Source organism: Bidens hawaiensis, unplaced genomic scaffold, assembly GCF_021521415.1.
Source record: "Bidens hawaiensis isolate Kalapana, Puna unplaced genomic scaffold, B.hawaiensis_p1.1 tig00028841_1, whole genome shotgun sequence".
NCBI classification, from domain to species: Eukaryota; Viridiplantae; Streptophyta; class Magnoliopsida; order Asterales; family Asteraceae; genus Bidens; species Bidens hawaiensis.
Genome location: NW_027494744.1, coordinates 75,236 through 98,425, shown reverse-complemented (window position 1 = coordinate 98,425; position 23,190 = coordinate 75,236). Strand labels below are relative to the sequence as shown.

Here is a 23,190-nt window from a genome sequence, read left to right as displayed (position 1 = left end):
AGAATTGAAAATGAGAATAAAGGTCCAATAGTTTTGGCAAATATGAAATAGTATTTATCTGAAAAATGATTGTGTCTTTATGAAACCCTCTTGGAAAGCAAACCCCATCTAGCAGATCCAACATGAACATGAACCTAGAAACCAATAATAAGAGATTCCAAAATATCAACTTGTCGTGTTTCAAGTGTGGGCCCTCTTACCATGTCTCCTATATGACCTTACCTTTGATATTTGTGTTAAACTTTAGATTATTTTCTGAAGATTCATATCATTACACATCCTCATATTTGAAAAGGAATTTTTTTTGTTTCTTTTTTTTTGAAAGTTACTTCTAAGGTTTGAAACCTTACCCGAAAGTTAAATTTTGCTACTACTTTACAACCATTGTTATTACAAGTTAAACTAATGAGCATGATCAACTTTTTTTTTTCTTGAAAGGGACATGGTCAATGGTTAACTACGTTGGTGATTCTTTAATGATCATGAACACGGTTATCAACATAAATTCCTTGGTGAAAGATCGTCAGTAAAATGGTCCAGGTAATTTGCTATTTTGCTTAGTGACGTATTACCAAGGGAAAACACCGAATGATTTCTAAAGGAATACCACGCACTATTTGTGTCATTAACCATAGCATCCACTGATGCAAACTGTCAGGATTATTGATCGCTTGCTACTAACTGGGCACCAATGAGCCTTGTAGTGTCGTGTTTGATCGACTTTGTTACACAAAGTCATATTAGCCCATAACAAATTGTTTTGGTGTTAAATAGAGATATACGATATATGGTTCGTTTTAGTAATACAATGCTACAATAGGTTATAACTTATAACAAAGCATTTTGGTGAACATGCTATTAAGCCAATGAGGAACACAATACAAAGTACACTAAAACATATATCAGACATTTTAAATTAAATTACATTTTCACATCTTAAAAGTAAATTAAATTGTACATTTCAAATATTACAAATTATAGTAATGCTCGACCTCAGCCATGACAATATGCGATCTTCAATGCATTAACATAGACCATCATTATTTACTGCAAGGTACATCAACGTCATATTTCGTTAACTAATAACTAGATTGGTAAATCACCATATGTTGTTATGATATATGACTTACCACGTGTCAACGAGTCAAAACAACGTAAATTCCTAAGTTGATCAAGTCTTAAGTTGAATATATATTAGCAGTAAATCCGCGCGATGCTGCGGCAATGATAATATATTTAAACGGTTTTTAGTAGTTACTAGACATGTAAAAATCTAATCATAAAGATAACAAATAGCAAACCAATATTAACAAATGATTAAAAAACATGTTCTTCTTTGAACATATAATCAAATGTACTTTTTTTTGTATGCCAGTTGAGTGAGGCTTTAGCCATTTTGTTGACATCTATAAATAAATATAAGAATAAGTTGAACTCTCAAAAATCTTTAAAATAAGATAGCATATAGTACAATAATACTATATGGGTACCTCTCTTAAGAACATAGTAGACAATAAACTCAGGAAAATGGTTTCATAACCTTCATTGTGTGTGTAAATGAAATATCAACCAATGACGGATCAATAATTTTTCTTCCATAGGATTCACTGTTCGCACGAATCAATAATTTTTCTTTTTTTCTTTGTTTTTTCTTTTATATATTAGAATATATAAATTTTAATAAATTTCAACATTGCAATCGTCGTAGACGACCAAAGATTAATGTCCATCCAAAGCCAAAATTAATATTTTTTCAAATGACTTAATTCATTTTGCATATACCTGTTTTGATGCGAACCAAAAACAAAAATTTATTACAGATGACTTGAACTCGATATGCTAATAACATGGTTTAACCATGTGTTAGTTTTTTTAAATGACCTGAACTCATTTTACTTAGCACTCGTTTTGACCTGAACAAAGGTTTAAACTTTTTTTATAATAATCTAAACCCATTTGGCTTATAACTCGTGATTGTAAGGTTGAAATTTATTAAAATTTATATATTCAAATATACAAAAGAAAAACAAAGAAAAAAGAAAATATAGATGAATATATAGATAACTTAAGGGAGTGGAAGGGTAATTATAAATTAAACTTGCAAAAGTTGAATATAGTTAAAGGATTAAATTTGTAATTATATTTTAGGTTTATAAGTGCATATATGAGTTGTACTCTTATGCTTAATTGACTTGTACATTATCATAAACATCTCAAAATAAAATAAAATTTACATTGAAACGTCGACAAAATTATGCACGTTGCAATGGTAAAGTCGGGTGTTTTTAAAACATAATATATTAAAAGTTATAGAAGAAATAAAAATTTTAATGAATATGTCAAATAAATGGGTTAAGTTAAGGGGTTTATTTGTAACTATTTCATAAATTAACAAAGTTTTGTTGAAGTTAAAGGATCATAATTGTAATTATTTTCTAAACTAAATATTCTTAACCGTTCAAGATGTCTAAAATACTATATTACCCTTACATTTTCAAATTTGTATGCATTAAGGATAGTAGTTTATGCAATGATATTTGTACCTCTTAAAATTTAAGAGGTCCTTCACTCATGCATTATATATAATATAGATATAGATATAAATATAGATATCTATAATATATATATATATATATATATAAAACATGAGTGAGAGACCTCTTAATTTTTAAGAGGTACCAAACTTGTTGCTTTTATTACAAACTATAATGTACAAGATTAAAGGCATTTTAAGGGTAATTTTGTATGTCTTTTAGCATAACCAAATTCATGTACAGTTTTTTTTAAATTATCAAAATATAATTACAAGTTTGGTCCATTAACTTTAATCACATTTTGTTAATTTATATAATAGTTACATATATACCCCTTATTTTAAACCAACTACCCCGACGACGTTTAAACGTTTATAACTTTTTCACACGCTAATATTTTTTTAAAAACATTATACCATAAAAACGAGTATTTTCTTCTCTTTAATTTGAGTATGGTATTGCTATAGTTTTTTCATTTTAAAAACTAATCGTGTTACGTGATTACCATTAAAGACCGACAAACGAATCGGGCGGTTTCGGTCGTTCGGGTCATGGGTCTAAAAGGTTTAAGGTTTGAATGAGTCGATACAAAAAGGTTACTTTGGTTTGGGTCGGGACGAGTTTGGGTTGAAAGGGGTCAAGTCATAACGAATTTCGGTTAGAACATTGTTAAGCGGAATGGGTTGCGGGTCAAAACAAGTTCAATGTAGCGTTACGTGCGCACCAACACCTGACTGAGCGTGCACAATTGTTGTGTGACGTGCTTACTAACACCGGCTAAGATTCCAATGCCGCAATACGAGCATACTATCGTCGTGTTACACGCATACTATTGTTAAGTCATGCACATACAGAAACAATAACACCGGTTACGCATCCGATGTCATGTTTGCGTGCAACCTCGCCGCATCGCGCGGGCACACAACTAGTAGGTATAGATAAGCAACTTTGCATACTTAATTAGACTTGATTCATAATTTTTAAGTATTTTGATCTAACTTGTTATCATACAATTATCATAATGAGACCAAACATTGTGCAATTATGGGTGTTTGTGGCTTTCGCTTGTGCGTGTGATTTGGTGTATTTTTATTATGAGTGTTCGGTCGTTTTTAAATGTGCATATGAATTATGGTAATATGTATATTTATGTTTTGTGATTTTGCATGTATATGTGTTCATTCCAATTAGTATTTGTGTAAGTGGTGATGTGATATACATCTATTCATACATATTTTCATAGTTTCATTGATAAATTTGTTGTATTACAGTCCCTTTCAAAGCAAACTGTTAGGTTTTCGCCCTTAATGACTTTGTCATCCGAAGTCATGGAAACATGTGACAAAAACATATGCTTAAAAGTTAAAACAAACATTGTACCGGTTGTGCTTTTCCTACACGTATCATAAATATATAGAGAGGATCATTACAAAACATTTTATGAAACTATATAAAACATAAATATAACCCATTTAACTTTTTGATATACAGATCATATTTTTTCAAATTTTGTACGTTTTACATTTATGTGTTTATATATAAGTATTCTCAAATCATCATTCATCGTCACATATTTATGTTGGTCCTTTAATATTGGATCAACATGAACGTCTTCTCTGTGCTTGTAGATTTATATACTTTATTTAAAGGTCAATTACTCATGGTAAGTAGGTGCACTCGTCGATAGCGTGTTCGTATTGAGACAAATAATTGACGGCACAAAGATTGTATGCTTATTCAACTATATACCAATAAATGGACGTTAGATGATGCTATATGAGTATAAAGTTGTCACACAAAATACGTCTTCTAGACATTTTGATGTTATTATAACAAAATCTCACTTAATTTAATGTTTATTATGTAGTAAGAATATCAATTGCTTATGAGCTGATGGTGAAGTGATATGGGGAGAGACTTGATATGTGGTGTTTAATAGTTGGATTCTTGAACTAAACGAGTTTCTATCTCACTGCATTGTCGTGCATTCGAGCGAGTGTTCATGCGCGTTTCTTGTGTGAGAGTTTTCCCCGGATCAAAAGACGAATGTATTCCGATGTGATGAGTTTAGCCAGCAGCTCGCTTGAAAGATTCGTTAATCGTTAAAAAATTAAAAACAATTCAATTACTTTGACCCGTGTAACATATAATCAACAAAATACAAATATAACTCAAGATCGTATACATAAGATAAAATATTTTATTGATTAATACAGTTTGAAGCAAGAATAAAAGGGGGAAGAATCTCCTCGGTCAAGTGACATGATTGATTGATAATCTAAATCTAAATAAATTAATAAATCTAAGGCCCCGTTTGTTTTTTTATAGAAATTTAAGTCTGAATCTGAATACCACATCTGAATGTTAAGAGGTGGTTCAAATGTCTGAAATCTAAATCATTAAGAGGTGGAGGCTAGAGACGAACCTCTAGTCGTCGGAGATGGAACCTAGTCTCCGGGTTAGAAGTTAATGGAGGCCGGAGACAAACGTATGTTTTTTTGGGTTAAGAGGTTTTCAGACCCACTAAAAGCTCTTACTGGTTCAGATGCTATTAAGACGCTGAACCTCTTAATGTCAGAAAAAAAACAAACAGCCCCACGTCTGATTACGTCTGACTGAATCAGACGTTTTCCTCTATTCAGAGAAAAGAGGCAAAAACAAACGGGGCCTAATTTTGGTTTTCTTCTAGGAAAATAATCACATCCTTCATTAATATACTAAAAAGCCCTTTGTTGCCCACTGCACATGCTATTATGTGCACTTGTCGTCCAACCCCATTTTCGTTCTTTTATAATTATGTTATTTAGGCCTAAGAAAGGAATAACCCTCGTGCACCGCAACTTGTTAAAAATCGAACATCTTTTCACGGATGTAATATCAATTAAGAAAACATTAATTATTTTCTTTTTAATAGCGAAAGCCTGGACACCCGAGATCACAATTACAAACAGATCATTTTTTCGTTCGAAGAACAATAGTTACCTGATCCTTTTACTCAGGAGAAAGTTTACAACTAAAAAAACTTAAACCCTCACGGAACCAGGAAAAAAATGCTATAAATGAGACTCAAACTCACGAGGCTGTCACGGAGATGGGCTACCGTTGAAAAACTTGAATTTTAAATCATGAATTTAAAAGTTTTGATGCATGCAATTATCTTGACACTGATTTGCATCTTCTTTTATTTACTTCTAGTTTTACAACTTGTCACTGATATTCTTTGTTAGATTAAAAAAATATGAGCAACATGGTAAAATTCTATGAACAATTTTGTATAAATTTATTTTTACTAAGAAAATAATTCATTATTTAAAAGTAGTTATTACATCATACCAGAAATTCATTATTAACTTAAAATTATAACTTTTATAAGAATAATTTTTTTTTCTGTTATAAATTATCAATCAGGTAACGTTATACCTTGTATGTAAATACACGATCAAAACGTTTGCAAAAGCTGGTAGTTCTAAAATATTTTCAAGAAAATGCTCAGATGACAAGTAGTTTTTAAAAAATGCCACATTATCACATGATTATGGGTTGTAAATCATATGATTATCAGTTGTACCGGTACCCTATAAATCTAGAACTATAATACTTTATGTAATGAAACTACATTTACAGAATTTAAGTTTCATATTAGTATTTAGTATGAAAAAACACGTCACATTTTTTTACCGTCACTACTAGTGCTGTAAACGAACCGAACATTTAGCGAATCGTTCGATTGGATTTTGTTTGTTTAATTAAGTGAACAAGCATGAATAGAGGTTGCATTCGTGAACGTGATCATTTATGCTCATTGGTTAAAGGTTTATTTTTTATATTTTTATAATAGTTTATTTTGTAATAAGCAACATAAACATATAAATTTTATAATTTTATTGTTTGTGTTCAGTTTGTTTCATTAATGGTTTGTTTTCATAAAGTATTAATTCAACTAACAATAAACCTAACTTTTGCTTCATTGACATCATCATAATAAAAACGCCAATTAGGGGATGATTATGTTTATGGCTATTGTTATTCAAGTGCTTAACTTTATAAACAATTAAAGTGATTATGTTTTGGATTAAGAATGTTGTTTTTTTTCTTAAATAGTGCAAGTTCGTGAACAAGTTCAATTCCTTAGCGAACGAATACGAATAAGATTTTCCATTTGGTTATCATTCATAGACCATTTCTGAACATATTTGATGCTAAACAATGAACATAAATAAAGCTTCGTTCGGCCCAGTTCATTTACAACCATAGTCACTACATTAATTAAATATTACTATTATCTAAAGTAAAAAAGTAATGCAGTTCTTTTAGACAAACGAAGTAACCTTATATTTCACAGTTTATTTATATAAAAATATGAATGACAAAAATATCCCTTCTCTAAGAAAGATATCATCATCATCATTATCATCATCTATCATCATCATCATCATCATCATCATCATCATCATCATCAGTATATCCCACCAATAGCAAAGCTATGGTAGGATCTGAGGAGGGTAAGATGTAGACAGCCTTGCCTATACCCCATAGGGATAGATAGGCTGCTTCCGGTGACACCCCGGCTCGATAGTAGTTTTGCATCAAGCCTTGGACATAAGACACATAACACTCAACCGTCGGGACACCGACTGATTGGTGCATGCACCCTTGTCTTTCGGCTATCAACGCCACCACATGATGCCTGATTAACCTTCCGCCACTTTTAACGTTATTTTCACGTGATTAGTAAAATAACGTCAAAATTAGTGCAATTTCACTTTTGCCCACCCAAAGGTTCATACATATCTTTCTCTAAGAAAGATACGTGGGATGCAAAAGGCACATGGACATTGAAATCAATGTTGGGTAGATGAAACACACAAGATGTATATCTGGTGGGGGTAGCCATCCAACATAAATAAATAACCAAATAAAATATATAATAAATAAATAAATATGGAGATCATGTTGTAATGAATGAATGAAGTGGAGTTTGTCTATGGACATTGATCAAAGATTGAGAATTATTCATTATTACCTTTAATAACTCCCTAAGATCTGATTTCTGACCAACTTCCATGTGATCTATCTTTTGTTTAGAAGGGCTATAAAGCTTTAAACCACAATTCTATTATCTATTCACACCAAAATACCAAGTTATGCATATTTATTTTTTGACATAAAATCAATACGTTGGATGCTATTTTAAAGATATAAATAAGTTTTCATTAAAAATTAGGTAAAAGGAAAATAATTTTGTATACCATGAAACACTTTCTTATTGCAATTTGCAAGCATATAAAAAATTATTACCACTAAACAACAATGCTGACTTCTAAAGAAACAAAACCCTCTTCCTATGGAAACATGGATGTACACCTATCTAGCATTTGACTAAAGCAGGTTGATGAATGATGATACATAAATAAATGCAATACTTTTGATTTTTGTACTTGATCAAATTTTATTTTTAGTAGGCTTCTAATTAAGCTGTTTATTACTTTTTTAATATATTTATGCAGGGTCGGCTCAACTTTTTTGATGGTCAAAAGCAATATATAAAAACGAGACCTTGTTGTAAAAAGTTTATCTTGCTTACAATCCAAATAAATTAAGATATTGTCTTTACTTTTTGAAAATACTTAAGTAATGTAACATCTTCCTAGACCTAATTCATTTTAAACGCCGCTCAAACTACACACATTAATCCAAATATTTACAAATGAGATTGTTGTGTTCTATACATCTATAACATCACATAACTGTTAAAAACAGTTACATTTGTTTATTTTTCATTTATTTATTTATATGAGATTCTTAGTTTGCCTACCCATTTACAAATTATTAAATACTATCTTTGTTTTTATTCCCATTTGGTCGGCAATAATACAAGGGTCTTGCAATGCAATCACTCCTATATATAATGACTTGTGTTTGCATATAACATGTTCTTAGATCACTTCAATTATATTCAGCATGTTGCCTTCGGTTTTTCAGTTTAACTTTCTTGTTTCTAGCACACTTGAATAGAATATTATCTTAAATGTGTAAATAACTACTGGCTTGATATAGTTAATAGTTCAATCTAATATAATAAACCTTTTAACTATTTAACATTTGTGTAAATAGTTATCGGCTTAGCAAGTTATAATTTCCGACATGACATTTTAATTGTTATAGTGTTCTCGCTGTGCAACGGCCACAATGATGCTATTCATGACCACAACAACATACGGCCTTTGATGCCACAAAATGTAGGTTACAACTTCCAGTATCCCTATACAACTTTTAAAGTTTTAGAATAAAACGAGTTTTAGATTAAAGTGTTTTGAGTCTATAAAAGTTATTAATCGGATGAGAGATAAAGTTTTGTAAGAATAAGAATGAATTCTCTAGGAAAATGAAGTTGTAAATTTGTGTCTTTCAGTCAGATCAAAGATCTCCATTTTATAGCTATGGAATCATTACAATGATTAAGTTGAAAAGTTGTACCTCTTTGTGAAACAATAGATCAGTTGGCAGTAATAAGGGCCTCAATCAGTAGTAGAAACTTACTATTGCTCGCATTTAACGCTGCTCTTAATTACTACTACATATAACTATCATTTAGCATGTAACCGCAGTTATAAACATAATTACCATTACTTACTATTGCTCGCATTTAGCACTACTCTTAACTACTAATCACTAGTAACTTGCCACTAACGTTTAAATCGTCACTAATAAGTATTTACTTGATATTTATGATAGTTGCCATTGCCAAACCAAGTGTCATTGTTCTCTACTACCACTAATGATAAGTCGCAACTTACCGCTTGTAATCCGATCCCATTGAATATCATTTCCATACAACTTTTGACTCAAACTCTTGGACCCCATTGGGGTTATTTTATTAGTTTACATAAAGATAGAAAACATAATAATTTGTAGATGACTTTATAAATTTATTATTAATCATGCATTAGTTATTAGAAAATGATTATAACTGTACACAAAAAGTTATAAATTTTGTGATTTGTTGTATTTAGTTGGATTGGAATAGTTGGCATTTAAATTCAACAATGTGAAGGCAGACATGCTTTTTGCCAATCCGTTAAAGTGAAATTACGAGTTTGTTGGTCGCATGCCGCATGCTTTATATTATATAAATTTATTTATTTTCTTAAACATGCATTTAAATATTTTTGTAGAAAGTAAAAATTATCTGGGTTTTGAAAAGATAAATTACAGAGATACAACTCATACAACCCCTTCTATGTGATATTTATTCGTATTAAAGAAATTAATATTAACATAAACGCCTTTAAAATCATATAACATACATACTATCCATTTAACTACTTTGTCTAAACATGATGATGGGTCAAAACAGTTGGTTGATTGTATATGGATTGTAATCAAAAGTTAAACATGATAGACGAGTTCTAATAAATTTGTAATAGGAAATACCGGATTGTTAGATTAAACTTGTGAATTGTATAATACATTAGTGCTCGGTTTCTATTGGTCCATGTTGCGGACTCCCATTGGTTCACGTGAAACCATGAACTAATGTTTTTTTTATATATATATTATTTTTCCTTCTTTTCCCCTTAGTTTTACAACTTTTTAAAATTTTCGAAAACATTATTTTTTTTGGGCAGTATACCGCGACATACCAACACACGGGTTAAACCCCGCTAGTTACATATATGCTAATTTTAACCTTAAACATGTTAATGGATTGAACCGTTTATTTAAAGATCAAACGGATTGGGTGTTTAGAAACCCGTTTAAGCATAGAACTACCCAACCTCATCTAGACCGGCTCGGGCCGGTTTAGAATTGGTTTTATTGAAAAAAATCCAAACCGCTTATAGATCCGGCGGTTTGGTTCAGTTTGGGAACCGGTTTGAGAAATGGACCGGTTTGGTTCGGTATTATCTAATCGGTTCCTAACCGGTTTGTTTGTACACCTCCACTAAGAGGTATGCCACTAATGTTCAAAAAAACCGGTTTAGAAGTTTAGAACCAGACCCGATACTCACTTAAAACCGGTTTGGGACAAACCAGTTTCCAAACCGACCCAGCCCTACGGTTCGTATAGCGGTTCGAACTTTGAATAACAAATGCTACACTGAATCACCATATGTAAAGAGCCGACTTGTTATATTATCTTCATACACATCTTGGTCTTTTTTTCTTTATAAAAAACAAAATTTTTCACCTAAAATTTTCCTAGCTTTGTAATTGCAAGGATTTAAACCCACCACCTCACTTTTGAAATGTCAAACACTACACCACCGAAAATGAGATCTGTTCTAAAAGTGTGAACAAAGCTTAGAGATAAGATGCTATTTAGCTAATTTATAGGCAGATACAAAAGCATAATGCTCTATGAATGTCTCAACAATTGTAATAACATTTAAAGCTCCTAACAAAACTTTTAGCTAAATCTTTTCAATGTCAACAGTTTACTTCAAAGGAAATTACAAATTTAAAGGTGAACTGACCAATCAACCCATATTTGAATTGGTTTTCTGAATTCTAATTCGAAGTTCATCTCAAAATAACTCGATTAGTATTTCCAGATTCCAGCCCGACGAACACCCCTATAGAATCACCTAGTCTACTAACAGTTAACCAAAAGTCACGTATGTAATGTTTCTGGTCCTATACATCTTTACCAGCAAAACAGAGAACCCTTTACTATACCATCTTCATCAGCAACTACTAACCTTTTTGGAACTCTGGTAGCGAGGCATAATTTTAGCAATTTCTTCTGCTTGTCGCTGAAAAGATAGATGATTATTACAATAGAACCGAACGAACTCAAACATTTAAATGAATGGATTTTATTGTCCTGAGTTTGTTAGTTAAGAAAGCGAACATGGTCGTGGTCATTTATGTTCGTTCGTTAATATTCTAAACAAATGGTTCACGAACAAAAATGAAAATAAATGAAAAAACAAACGGATGCCAATCAAACGTGATATGAATATCCATATTAAAGCCTAAAATTCCATTTTATTACATCCAACATTTCAAAAGTAAACAAAGGGTTTCAAAATATGAAAATTATTCTAAAATAGTATTAGTAATAGATTAGTAAATCGCAATTTTTTTCCTTTTGAATACCCAAAGTTATGGAATGGGTCATTTACTAAAATGATTTTCACTTCCTATCCTTTATTTGGATTTTAGCCTTGGTTCAGTCCTTTACACTAACGAATGTGTAATTTTACAGTTAAGTCGCCTCATGTGCACTGCACATGAGAGCATTTTCATCCTTTTACCCTTTAAATGTACAAAAAAAAATGAACGATTATAAACAAACATGATATGTGTAAATGAATCATATATGATGGTTTCACCTTTCGCACGTACCTTATATAATGCATCCCAAACTAGTTCCTGCTTCTTTTGTTGTGCCCACCACTCCATTGCCATATCAAATGCAATAGTATTGGGCTGCGAATGATGAGACGTTGAAATCGCATCTTTCTGTTGGGAGTAAAAAAAATTATGAACTTTGGGATGGTAACTTGGCCTATAGTAAGTGAATGAGAGGGTATGTGGTTCTGGGTCTTTTTCAAGTCAAAATTGATAATAACAAACAAAGCATGATAAAGTTACCGTTTCCATCAGTGCTTTCGTTTCATAGTGTCGATAGCGATGTGACCAAAATACTTTGATGTGTGGTGGATGCCAAGCGCCTTCAATGATGGTCGACTACCGATAACAACTCTGGACCACAAAACCAGGTTAAGATATATCCTCGTATAGTTTGTTACGAGTAGGATTTTACTAAATAGTTTGCTTGTTTGTTTAGTTGTACATGGTGGATATTTAGTTATATTGCAATTGATTGATTTATTTAATAGTTTAAGTTAAACTATTAAACTATTTAGTTAAACTATTTAATAGTTTAAGTTAGCCCTGCTTGCGGTGCGCACATATGATGTATATACGTGTGAACCCTCGGGTGGGCAAAAGTGAAATTGCACTAATTTTGACGTTATTTTACTAATCTCGTGAAAATAACGTTAAAAGTGACGGACGGTTAATCAGGCATCATGTAGTGGCGTTGATAGCTGAAAGATAAGGGTACATGCACCGATCAGCTGGTGTCCCGATGATTGAGTGCTATGTGCCTTATGTCCAAGGCTTGATGCAAAACTACTATCGAGCCGGGGGTCTCACCGGAAGCAGCCTCTCTATCCCTATGGGGTAGAGGTAAGGCTGCCTACATCTTACCCTCCTCCGACCCTACCATAGCTTTGCTATTGGTGGGATATACTGAGTACGATGATGATGATGATTTAATAGTTTAAGTGCTATAACGTTATTTGAGTTATATAAACATTGTAGGAGGATATCTTTTTGAATCGTGTTGAGTTCACTATTACATTAAAGTATTTCGAGTACAGAGTATCACGAAATCAAAACCGGATAAGACAGTTTAATTCCAAAGAACAAGTGATTACCCATAAATAGGTGTCAAATCAACAAACGTGTTGGGGTGAAACGCCTCAATGGTATAAATACTGTTATCGCTGTTATAGTGTAATCGTAGCAGTTCCCTATGGTATGCAGAAACTGCACTTCGACATTAAGCTCAACAGCTACTGATAAGATGCTACCGCCTTTTATTTGCTATTATAGAACAAGTAGCTACCGACCCTCAAAGTCACTACCGACCTTTAATTTACAACCGAAAGGAAGTTACTTTCAAAGATTTCAAACAACTTTTTTCCATTCAGCTGGACCCCAGCCAGGTTGGACCCACATGGGGCCAACCCATTGACCTTGCCAGAGCGCTGCCTCGAACCTACCGCCCTTTGCCAGAGCATAGTCACATGGATCGTGGTACGCGGGATCGCAATTCGCTAGGTCCCTAAAAGACTAAAAAACTAAAGTTCGGTAGTAAACTAAGCTTTGTCCAATGGCAGTCTATCAGTAAAAACTAAACTTAAGTAGGAAATGAGATGCAGTAGCATCTTGTTCTCCGGTAAGAACTTAGAACTTCAGTGGCAACAGAGTTACTGCCATGGAGTTCCTGATGATACTTTCCTAATGATGTAACCCCAACAGTCACACCAACTTCACTACCTTTTCACAAAAGGTTGCGACACTTCACCCCAACCATTATAATGGTTCGACACTTATATAAAGGTATCATCTGGTCTAATTTCGGTAACCAATGTAAAAACTGACACATGTTACAAAAAAGAACATGATCTTTGCAAAAGCCTCATCTGTCTTATCTTATCCAGTTATCGATTTCGTGTACTCATGAAATACTTTAATCTGAAAGTGAATTACACGATTCTGAAAGCTATGCAAGCCAGATTGAAAACACAAAACCTACAGGTTTTTTGGCGGTTTTAGTTGTGAAAACTCTTGAATTCACTAGGCTCTGTAGGCTTACACTTATGTGGGTAGTGTTACGTGAATGTGGAACAAACAAAGCTTATGACATGTAAAATTGTAAATAGAATACCTTACACCATCTATGATTAAACATCGGGTTGTTAGCACGTTAATAGCAAAGTCCGCCTCATCTTTTGAGTTGAATATGACAAGAGCTTGTCCTAGAATAGCATTTTGTATATGTTATATAATTACCTTCTGTGTAATATATCATGAAAGGCTAAGAGTGTCAGAGTGAAGATACCATTGTGTCGGCTTGAAGAATATGCACTCCATTGTATCATCTTTGCACTAACCTTTATATTAAAAGCATCCAAAACAATATCCTGAAGAAAAGGAGATCATAATTAGTTTATTTGTCACATTTAATAAATAGTCATGTGTAAATGAATAATATTATAAACGTACCTCTACATCCGATGATGTAAATGAACGATCCAAATTCTCTAACAATACCAGAGAGCCTGCTTCATGAGCTTTCTGCTTCCTCTCCTCCCAAGGCTAGTGAAAACAAATAACATAAATAAGTTCAAATTTTTCATGTAACAAATGTATGCATTTTTAAATGCATTTAAACAAGTCAATGAATTAAGGATAACAGATAACTCACAGCTTTCTTGAACCATTCACTTGTATCCTGCATGCACACAACAAAAATGTTACATACAACTCTTTAACAGTCAACCAAAGTCAAAAACCAAACTTTGTAAGCCCACTTGGATATTAATTGTTTAACAACTTACCACTTTTGGTTTTTTCTTGAGCACTATAGATGGACTATCAGCTTCAACACTCTTCTTTTCATCAACTTCAAATTCTAGCGGTTTTCTTTTCTTAGAGTGATGGGTATCAGATGAAGCAGTAAACCTCACAACATTTGAAGAAGTGTTGACCGTTTCACACGACGAGTTTGACTTTCCTCTAACTTCAGGGCTCTTGGGTTTTTGATTAAAAAAGTGTCCAACTGCAAATTCATACACAGAAATTAGTGTAAACAATGATTAAGAACAATCAAAATATGGTATCCACAAACCTGCAGTTCTAGCTATCTTATCCGGGAATCTTTCTGATAATCTGCATTTTTCTACATCAAATACCCGATAAAACACATAGTCTGACATTTTTAATTCTTCCATTGATGCCTTTGGATTCCTTTTATCTTTAGATGTGCACACAACATTGCATTTCCCACAAATTGCTTCCTAAAGTGTCATATTCAAATCAGCAAAATAGAAATATAGAATAAACAGAAATTTTATGATTAAAAACATTTATTACCACAGGATTGAAATTACAAACACCATTGCCTTCACCCAAAGCCAAGAACAACTCATTGTTGAGATAACAAGCACCTTCTAACCACTTTTGTGCCTCTGTGGGACGAAAATACCACACAACTTTCACCATCTTTTTGAAACGTGGAGTCTCATACATGTCAATAATTTTGGCAACATACGGCGGTTTTTGATGCACACACCGCATGTAAACAGAATCATAAAGAAAGTAGCCTACACCATCTAAAGTAAATGATTCATAATGTTGGATGATTGGATTCTTTTTACCAGGGCACGCTTTATGGCCCCATATGAAATCAATATCCCCTGGTAGATTTGCATTTTCTTCTTCAAGTGTTGACATATCTGCAGGTTACAGAATGATCATTTAATACCAAATTAGGACAGATTTATCTACAAGGAAAGTATATTATTACAAATGCTACATGCTATTCAAGTGAGTGGATATACAGATAGATATTCTGTTGACTACAATCTTAAGAAGAATCTTTGTACATGCTAAGACTACAATTTGCTCTTATGTACGACCAAATAAGCTTTACGTACAACCAAACATTGCATCTCTCTCAATATGGTGAGCAATAACCTAAAGGAAAACCGACGAACCCAAACTGAATTAACTGAAAATCATTATCGGTTTTTGTTGTACCCTCGGTTGAATGAAATTAACCGAACCGAACCGAACCATTCATATTCTCATATAATACTCATTTTTATGCCTCCATTTTATGTATTTATACCTCCACTTCATGTATATTTATACCTCTACTTCATGTCTTCATATAATTTATTAATGCCTTCTAATGTATTTCTAAATAAAAATTGAAAGCCCAACTTTGGTGTTGGTTATCAACCGAACTTAACCGAACCAAAACCCGAGTCGGTTAATAAAACGGATTAACGGATGACTTCAGTTTCAGCTTCGGTTTTAGGCTAATAACGGAACCAAACCCCGCACACCGACTCTCATCTCTTTTACTTACCAGCTTTTAAGATTTCTAGCCCTATTTACAGCCATATAAGATTAATGTAAAACCATAAGTTGCATATCTCTAATCTCTTTTACACATTAACCTTTTAAGTAAACCATACGTAACCAGTAACCTCTTCATCATTTGACCAATTTTGACCACAAATACCTGTTCATCAACCACAATCACTACTACAAACCCTAGATACCAAATCCTTCAATAAATAACAACTAAATCATAACGATGAGTGCAACACGAACAACAATAACGATATGATCAATTGATCATCAACTGAAGTCACCGGTAAACACCGATTTCAGCTTTAAAACGATCAACATTGCCTTAAGTTAGTTAGTTCTAGTAACATAATAGCATATCTAAACATCTACAAACCCTAAATGATCGCTATCGATGATAATATAATGATAAGAGATTAAGTAGATAATAATAATAATAATAATAATAATAATAATAATAATAATAATATTACCGGATTGAAAGTTGCAGGAGTGAAAGACGTCGATCAAACACACATATTTGCAGAGCAGAAAAAAGTTAACTGTTTGAAGGCGCGCAGGATAATAAGTTGAGGAGAGATGAGCGGGGGCTATAATGCGCATGCGATCGGGCTAAAATGCGCGGGGAGTAGAAAGCACTCCGGCTACGGGGCTAGAGTGAGCAGAGTCCGTACGTACATCTCAGACCCGTGATGGATTATCAAATAAGGTTTGCATACAATTACCGCATTGTATAGATTCATCAATTTCATTGTGGTCAAATTAAATAAAAGTAATTTTAATATTTGTTTGTTAAATTTAAAGAAAGGATGATAGCACATGTAATTACATAAAGGAACATGTAAATGTTACTTTATATTGTACTTATGTAAAATATACCTTTTTATCCACCTTAAATCGTTGAAATTGTAAGTATATTATCGTTAGTAATTTTGCTTATAAATATATCACATAATTTCAACTTGTTCTTTTATTCTTCATAACTATGTATGTGAATATGTGATCATTCATCACACTTTTGTGCCAAATCATTATTTGTCTTTTATAAATGTGATAATTATAACTACTTTATTTATTTGTTTCTTATAAATTATTTTATTTTATGTTGTATATAGGGTGTGTTTGAGATTGCTTATTTAAGGGGAAAAAAACTTTTTGTTAAAAGTACTTATTAACTTATGTATTTTTTAAAATAATATTTTAAAAAAATGTTTAGATTAGCTTATGTGTCAGGGAAAACAAAAATGACACTCTTTTTTAAAATGAGTGTAATGAGTTTTTTTGGTTAGAGGAGTGTATTAGGTAAATCAAATCCATTAAGTTAATAAGTTACACATTTCTAACTTTTCAAAACATATTTGTTTTGTTTTCTCCATAAGTTAAAATCCATAAAGCCTTATGGTTTGTCAACACCTTATACACCTTATCAACTTTTCAAAAAGTTTATAAGTTAGAAGTTGATGAAAATAAGGAATCTTAAACACCCCCATAATGAGAAAAAAAATAATACAGTGAGTAATTAATTTAATTATAAGTTTATAAATTCGTTAAAAGCATTCATGGGAAAAATCAAGTGTGAACGTGGATAAAACAACTTTTGTTTTCTTGATTAATATTCCAACTGTGATATATTAACCAAGCATCAATTTTGGCTTTCTTTATACTTTTCCATCAATTAAACAAATATAATAAGTTGTTTATTATTATAAAGTTCAATGGATGATGTCCTAAAAGAATGGCAACAAAATATTCTTTTAAAAATAATTTGTATATTTACAAAATCGAAAACTAACGATAAAATGAAATGAGACTGTTCTTTTAAAGGATTTTTGGCCTTAAATTATTATAAATAGAAGAAAAAGAATACACTTTTAGCCTTTTAGGAAGGCATAGCTGCCAAGAAGTCCGTATACTGGTTAACCATTTTCAAGCTATTGGTTAATAACCGAACCGATTATTGCTAATCCAGTCAAACTCGGTTATTGTAATAACTAGTCTAAACATCTCGAAAAACCTAATGCACATACATAAGCGTTTAGGTTAAAAACCGAACTTTTAAAATAAAATCAATTAAATGTATAAACTTAATAAATTTTAGAATTACAAAATATAAATTCTTTAAATAATTGAGAAAGTCATGAAAACATTTTAATTTTTTTTATTGGGTACAAAAAATTAATATATATATATATATATATATTAAATAAACAAATAAAACTCCATGACAGTTTTCCCATAAAAAAGTGTTCATTGAGTTGAGCTGCAAGATTGTTTAAACTGTTATCAAGTTACAATGTTTATTCTCAATGAACTTTAACATTGATTGAGTTGAAACATGACACTATCTAAAAGTGTGTTTGGATTAGGATCAATGTATTTGGCATGAATAAATATGTTGTTAAAGTTCGGGTTCACCTATTTGACCTAAAACCTTTATTGTATCAACTTGACACGATTAACACTCCTAAACACTATATAATAATATAATTTTCTTATAAACCTTGTTGGACTCGATCTGCCCATATCAAGGTACGCTTATTTACAACACTCTTTAATGCAACCTTAAATATCATTGAGATCAAGACTAATCGCAATGCAAAATAATATTACCAACAACAATAAAATAGGGGTGTGTATAGATCGGTTTTGATCGGTTATGGAACTCAAAACAAAGATTTCGATTATATAATTTTTTTAACTGCTCGTTTTTTGTTTTAGGTACCCGTTCGGTTCGTCTTTCTTATGGTTCAGTTTGCTAGATAATGACTTCGACAATTTTTTTGCGAAGAGGCTCGCTAATTTGTTTTAAGGCTTGAAGAGAGGGGGAGGGGGTTCTATTTATAAAGAGAGGCTTCCTTAGTTTTTAAATTAAGCTTGAAACATGTAAAATTAAATATCTGTTTATAGAGAGAGGCTACCTTGGTTTTCATGGCTGATCTAAAGTTAATTACTTTGTCCAACGTATATTACTATTCAGACACTTTATTGGAGGTAATGTATGTTCTTGTCAGACCTACAGATTTAATATAAATTAGATTATACCAGGCATGCTTGTTGTTATATATTTAGACCATCCGTTATGGTGGGGGCTTCGAAGCCTCTCCATCATGCCACGTCAGCGCCACATAAGCACCGAGGGCATCGAAGTCCCACCCCAAAGATGCTCCACTATAGTTTAGTGCTTAAAGGCGTCCATTATATATATATATACATATGTATGAATGTGTGTGAGACATAGAGAGAGAGGGCCCACATGATTTCCCCATCCGCGCGGGCCGTTGCACCAATCGGGTAAAAGTCGCCCAGCCCTCAACGACGCCCCTCTACGGTGTTTGCAGCCCACCGCGCCCCAAAAACCCTCAAAGTCGCCCCATAGCGAATGGTCTTACATTCATTGCTATTGACCAATAATAATTTATAACTTAGCACTTGCTGAATGAAATGATACAAAAAAATAGAACAAACACTTAACATAATTATTGTTTGAACTAAAAAACGAATCAATAAACGAAAATTGAAACAAAAAGTGTAATGACTTTTAAGTGTGTACACAATACATATATGTTTTTTAAGCCAAGCCTACTGGTTTGCAGATTGTTAACCATGTACACAATACATATATGCTTTGTTTCTTTTATCAAGCCTGGTGGTTTGCAGACTGTTAAGTATGTACAAGGTACATATATGTTTTGTTTCTTTTGCCAAGCCTGCTGGTTTGGAGACTTTTAAGTATGTACACGGTACATATATGTTTTGTTTCTTTGCCAAGCCTGCTGGTTTGGAGACTTTTAAGTATGTACAAGGTACAAATATGTTTCTTCAGCGAAGCCTTCTAGTTTTATGATCTTCAAGTGTTTTGCATATATGCTAGAAATTAAGAGTCTCGAGTGATGAAAGAGTTAGCATAATAACGAACCATGGGCAACGGTTATTAAAAAAACGGTGGTTTTGAATTTTTTAATCTCCATTAGTTATCCCTAATGTGCCTAATGAATTTTCCTTAGAAGGGATAGATTATTACAAGTTATAGCCCTTGATGTCCCTAAAAGAAAATCTTAGTGTGCCCAAGTCTTTAAGGACAAACTATGACTGCAACCGCTAAACCACTTATGATATAAACGTGGATGAGCTCGTGGTAAATGGTAAATGGTATTTAGTATATCAGCCACATAGAGGTAATCAATTCTCAACAGTTAACAAGTAATAAAGTATCAAAAATACATTATTTAAAGCCAAGTGTGAAGAGTTGTCATTCCCGAATCTATATGCCCAAAATACAACATAAAACAATCTGACTGTTAATATATGCCTCGGTCAATGGTTAAGATGAGAGGTGAAAAAAAATCCGAACCCGAAACCGAACCAAAAAAAAAAAAATACTCGGAACCGGTTTTTTTATACCCGGGTTTTCAATACCCGAACCCGTACCCGACCCTACCTGTAGGGCACTAATAAGGTATGCATTTCAGTACCAAAACCGTATCCGAAGCTGGACCCGATTTATACACAATAATACACAAAAACCGGTTCCGGTTCTATACCCGGAACAAGGTTTTTTTAATACCCGAAACCAGGTTGTTCAAATACCCGAAATTACCCGAAAAATACCCTAGAATGCCCCTAAAAATTGTGACCACTTAAAAAATCCAATCTATACTCTAAAAATACCGGAAAAAAGCCTGAAAAAACACAAAAATAGAGGGTATACCGATGTACAGGATATGGTTTTTAGAGACAATACTCGAACCAAAACCCTACCCAAGTATTGCCAATACCCGATTTTCAACACCCGATCATACATAAACCAGATTTCATACCCGAAAACTGGTATTTAAAAAAACCCGACTTGTGCCCCTTAAGTTAAGATAGATAATATATGGTTTGTCGTTTATGCTTTTTTTATAAAATAAATCAAGTGACATGGTAGTAGACATTTTTGAGCCCAACTCAGATATGCTAAACTAAACAGTATTCTCAAACATATTCCTTACTTTTTCTTTTATAAACCCTAATAATTCATTTCAAAGCAACACCATCGCCGCTGCTGCTGTTACAATCCATCCTTATGATGGACGACTCGATTCTGCAATCCATCCGTTATCATCGTGGCTCACTTCAACTACTCGATCAGGTTATCTTCTTATTTAATTAAGCCTTCACCTTGTTTTTAACATTAATCATAACATAACATAACATAACACTGTTGTTGATTCAGTCAAAATTAATTTTAATTTTCACTAGAGAAAACTTCCTCTTAATACCATCTATTTGGACATTAGAGATGCTGATGAAGCCTGGTAAGCCAAACACTTTACAATTCATTATTATTATTATAGGAGGAGGAGATTAAGCTTTGTGTATGTATGCATGTATATCCAGGGAAGCAATAAGAGAGATGGTGGTTCGCGGGGCGCCTGCAATCGCCATAGCTGCAGCACTTTCTCTCGCTGTAGAAACTTGAAAACTCTTGGAAGGATTTACCGGAACACCAAATGATGCTGCATCTTTTCTCATTAATAAGTTGGAATTTCTTGCCTCAAGGTATATTAATTATGTTTTATATATATATAGTTTGTTTAATTTATTAATAATTGTGTATTGTTAAAACATTTCGTTTGTTTGTTTGTCGCATAGTCGCCCAACGGCGGTGAATCTTGCAGATGCTGCATCTAGGCTTACAGAGATTGTAACCAACTCTGCTGCCACCACCGCACATGCCAATCAAGTTTTCCAGGTAATCATTCACTCTTTGCTTACTTGCATACATGCATACATACATTTGTAATATGCTACTGCTCATTCAGGCTTACATTGATGCTGCTGAAACAATGCTAGAGGATGATGTTGCCTCCAATAAAGCAATAGGCTCACACGGGTCATCTTTCATTCAGAATCTAAATAACAAAGTATCTGTTTTAACTCATTGCAATACTGGCAGGCTAGTAATCTAATCTTCCCCCCCTCAGTCATCGTATATTTTTATTAATATTATTATATCCTGATTTACTGAGATTTTCTGTTTCAATAGTCTTGCGACTGCTGGATACGGAACTGCTCTTGGAGTAATCCGTGCGCTTCATGCTAATGGAGTGCTTGACAGAGCTTATTGCACAGAAACACGTCCTTTTAACCAAGTAAGCAGTTTAATATTAGAGTTATTTTTTAAAGCTACATGAAATTGAGTTGCAAGTATAGGGATCAAGATTGACGGCTTATGAGTTGGTGCATGAGAAAATACCAGCCACTCTCATAGCAGATTCTGCAGCAGCGGCTTTAATGAAAACCGGGCGTGTGCATGCTGTCATTGTTGGAGCAGATCGTGTTGCTGCCAATGGTACTTCACCAATCACCAACAATTGCTTATTACGTGTATTTTAATGTAATGCACATATATAAACATAAGTGCAATTGTTGCAGGCGACACAGCCAATAAGATTGGAACATATAGCCTAGCCTTATCTGCTAAGCATCATGGTGTTCTGTTTTTTGTTGCTGCGCCATTGACTTCAGTTGACTTGTCATTGGCTTCTGGAGATGAGATTGTTATAGAAGAAAGATCAGCCAAAGAATTACTAAATACCCATGGAGGTCTTGGAGAACAAGTTGCAGCTTCTGGCATACTTGTTTGGAATCCAGCTTTTGACGTCACTCCAGCTAATCTTATAAGTGGAATCATAACCGAGAAGGTGACTTTCTGTCTGTGAGACACACACACACACACACATGGGCTTGTGAGTAATTCTAGTGTTTGTGTTTTTGCTAGGGTGTCATTACAAAGATTGGGAATAAGTTTGACATCAAGGGTTTTATAAACAAGACTAGGAGCAGTAACTGATATGCAAGTAAGGGTGTGTGTTTATGATTATGAGTAATGTATTGAATAAGTCACACACAATAGCTAAAGCTACAAGGTACGTCTCGTTTGTGGTGTAAGCGTGTTTTGGTTGAGTCTTAATAATAAGAAGAGTGAAGCTAA

The 23,190-nt window shown here is 33.0% G+C and overlaps 1 protein-coding gene and 1 pseudogene across 2 annotated transcripts; one reads left to right on the top strand and one right to left on the bottom strand.

Moving 5' to 3' along the window:
- Window positions 1–11,022: 11,022 nt before the first annotated feature.
- Window positions 11,023–16,906, bottom strand: LOC143577862 (protein ANTI-SILENCING 1-like). Its single transcript, XM_077061585.1, has 11 exons — window positions 16,688–16,906; window positions 15,210–15,571; window positions 14,965–15,133; window positions 14,675–14,895; window positions 14,542–14,568; window positions 14,340–14,432; window positions 14,176–14,257; window positions 14,002–14,092; window positions 12,144–12,245; window positions 11,886–12,012; window positions 11,023–11,290 (listed from the first exon to the last, which is right to left on the bottom strand). Exons 1-11 carry the CDS (start codon window positions 16,815–16,817, stop codon window positions 11,222–11,224), a joined length of 1,473 nt encoding a protein of 490 aa, XP_076917700.1. The 5' UTR covers window positions 16,818–16,906; the 3' UTR covers window positions 11,023–11,221.
- A 4,321-nt stretch (window positions 16,907–21,227) lies between these two features.
- Window positions 21,228–23,106, top strand: LOC143577861 (methylthioribose-1-phosphate isomerase-like; annotated as a pseudogene). The gene is made up of 9 exons (XR_013143184.1): window positions 21,228–21,345; window positions 21,456–21,511; window positions 21,594–21,755; window positions 21,849–21,948; window positions 22,019–22,152; window positions 22,243–22,348; window positions 22,410–22,548; window positions 22,632–22,900; window positions 22,978–23,106. The product of XR_013143184.1 is annotated as a methylthioribose-1-phosphate isomerase-like (transcript).
- Window positions 23,107–23,190: the final 84 nt, after the last annotated feature.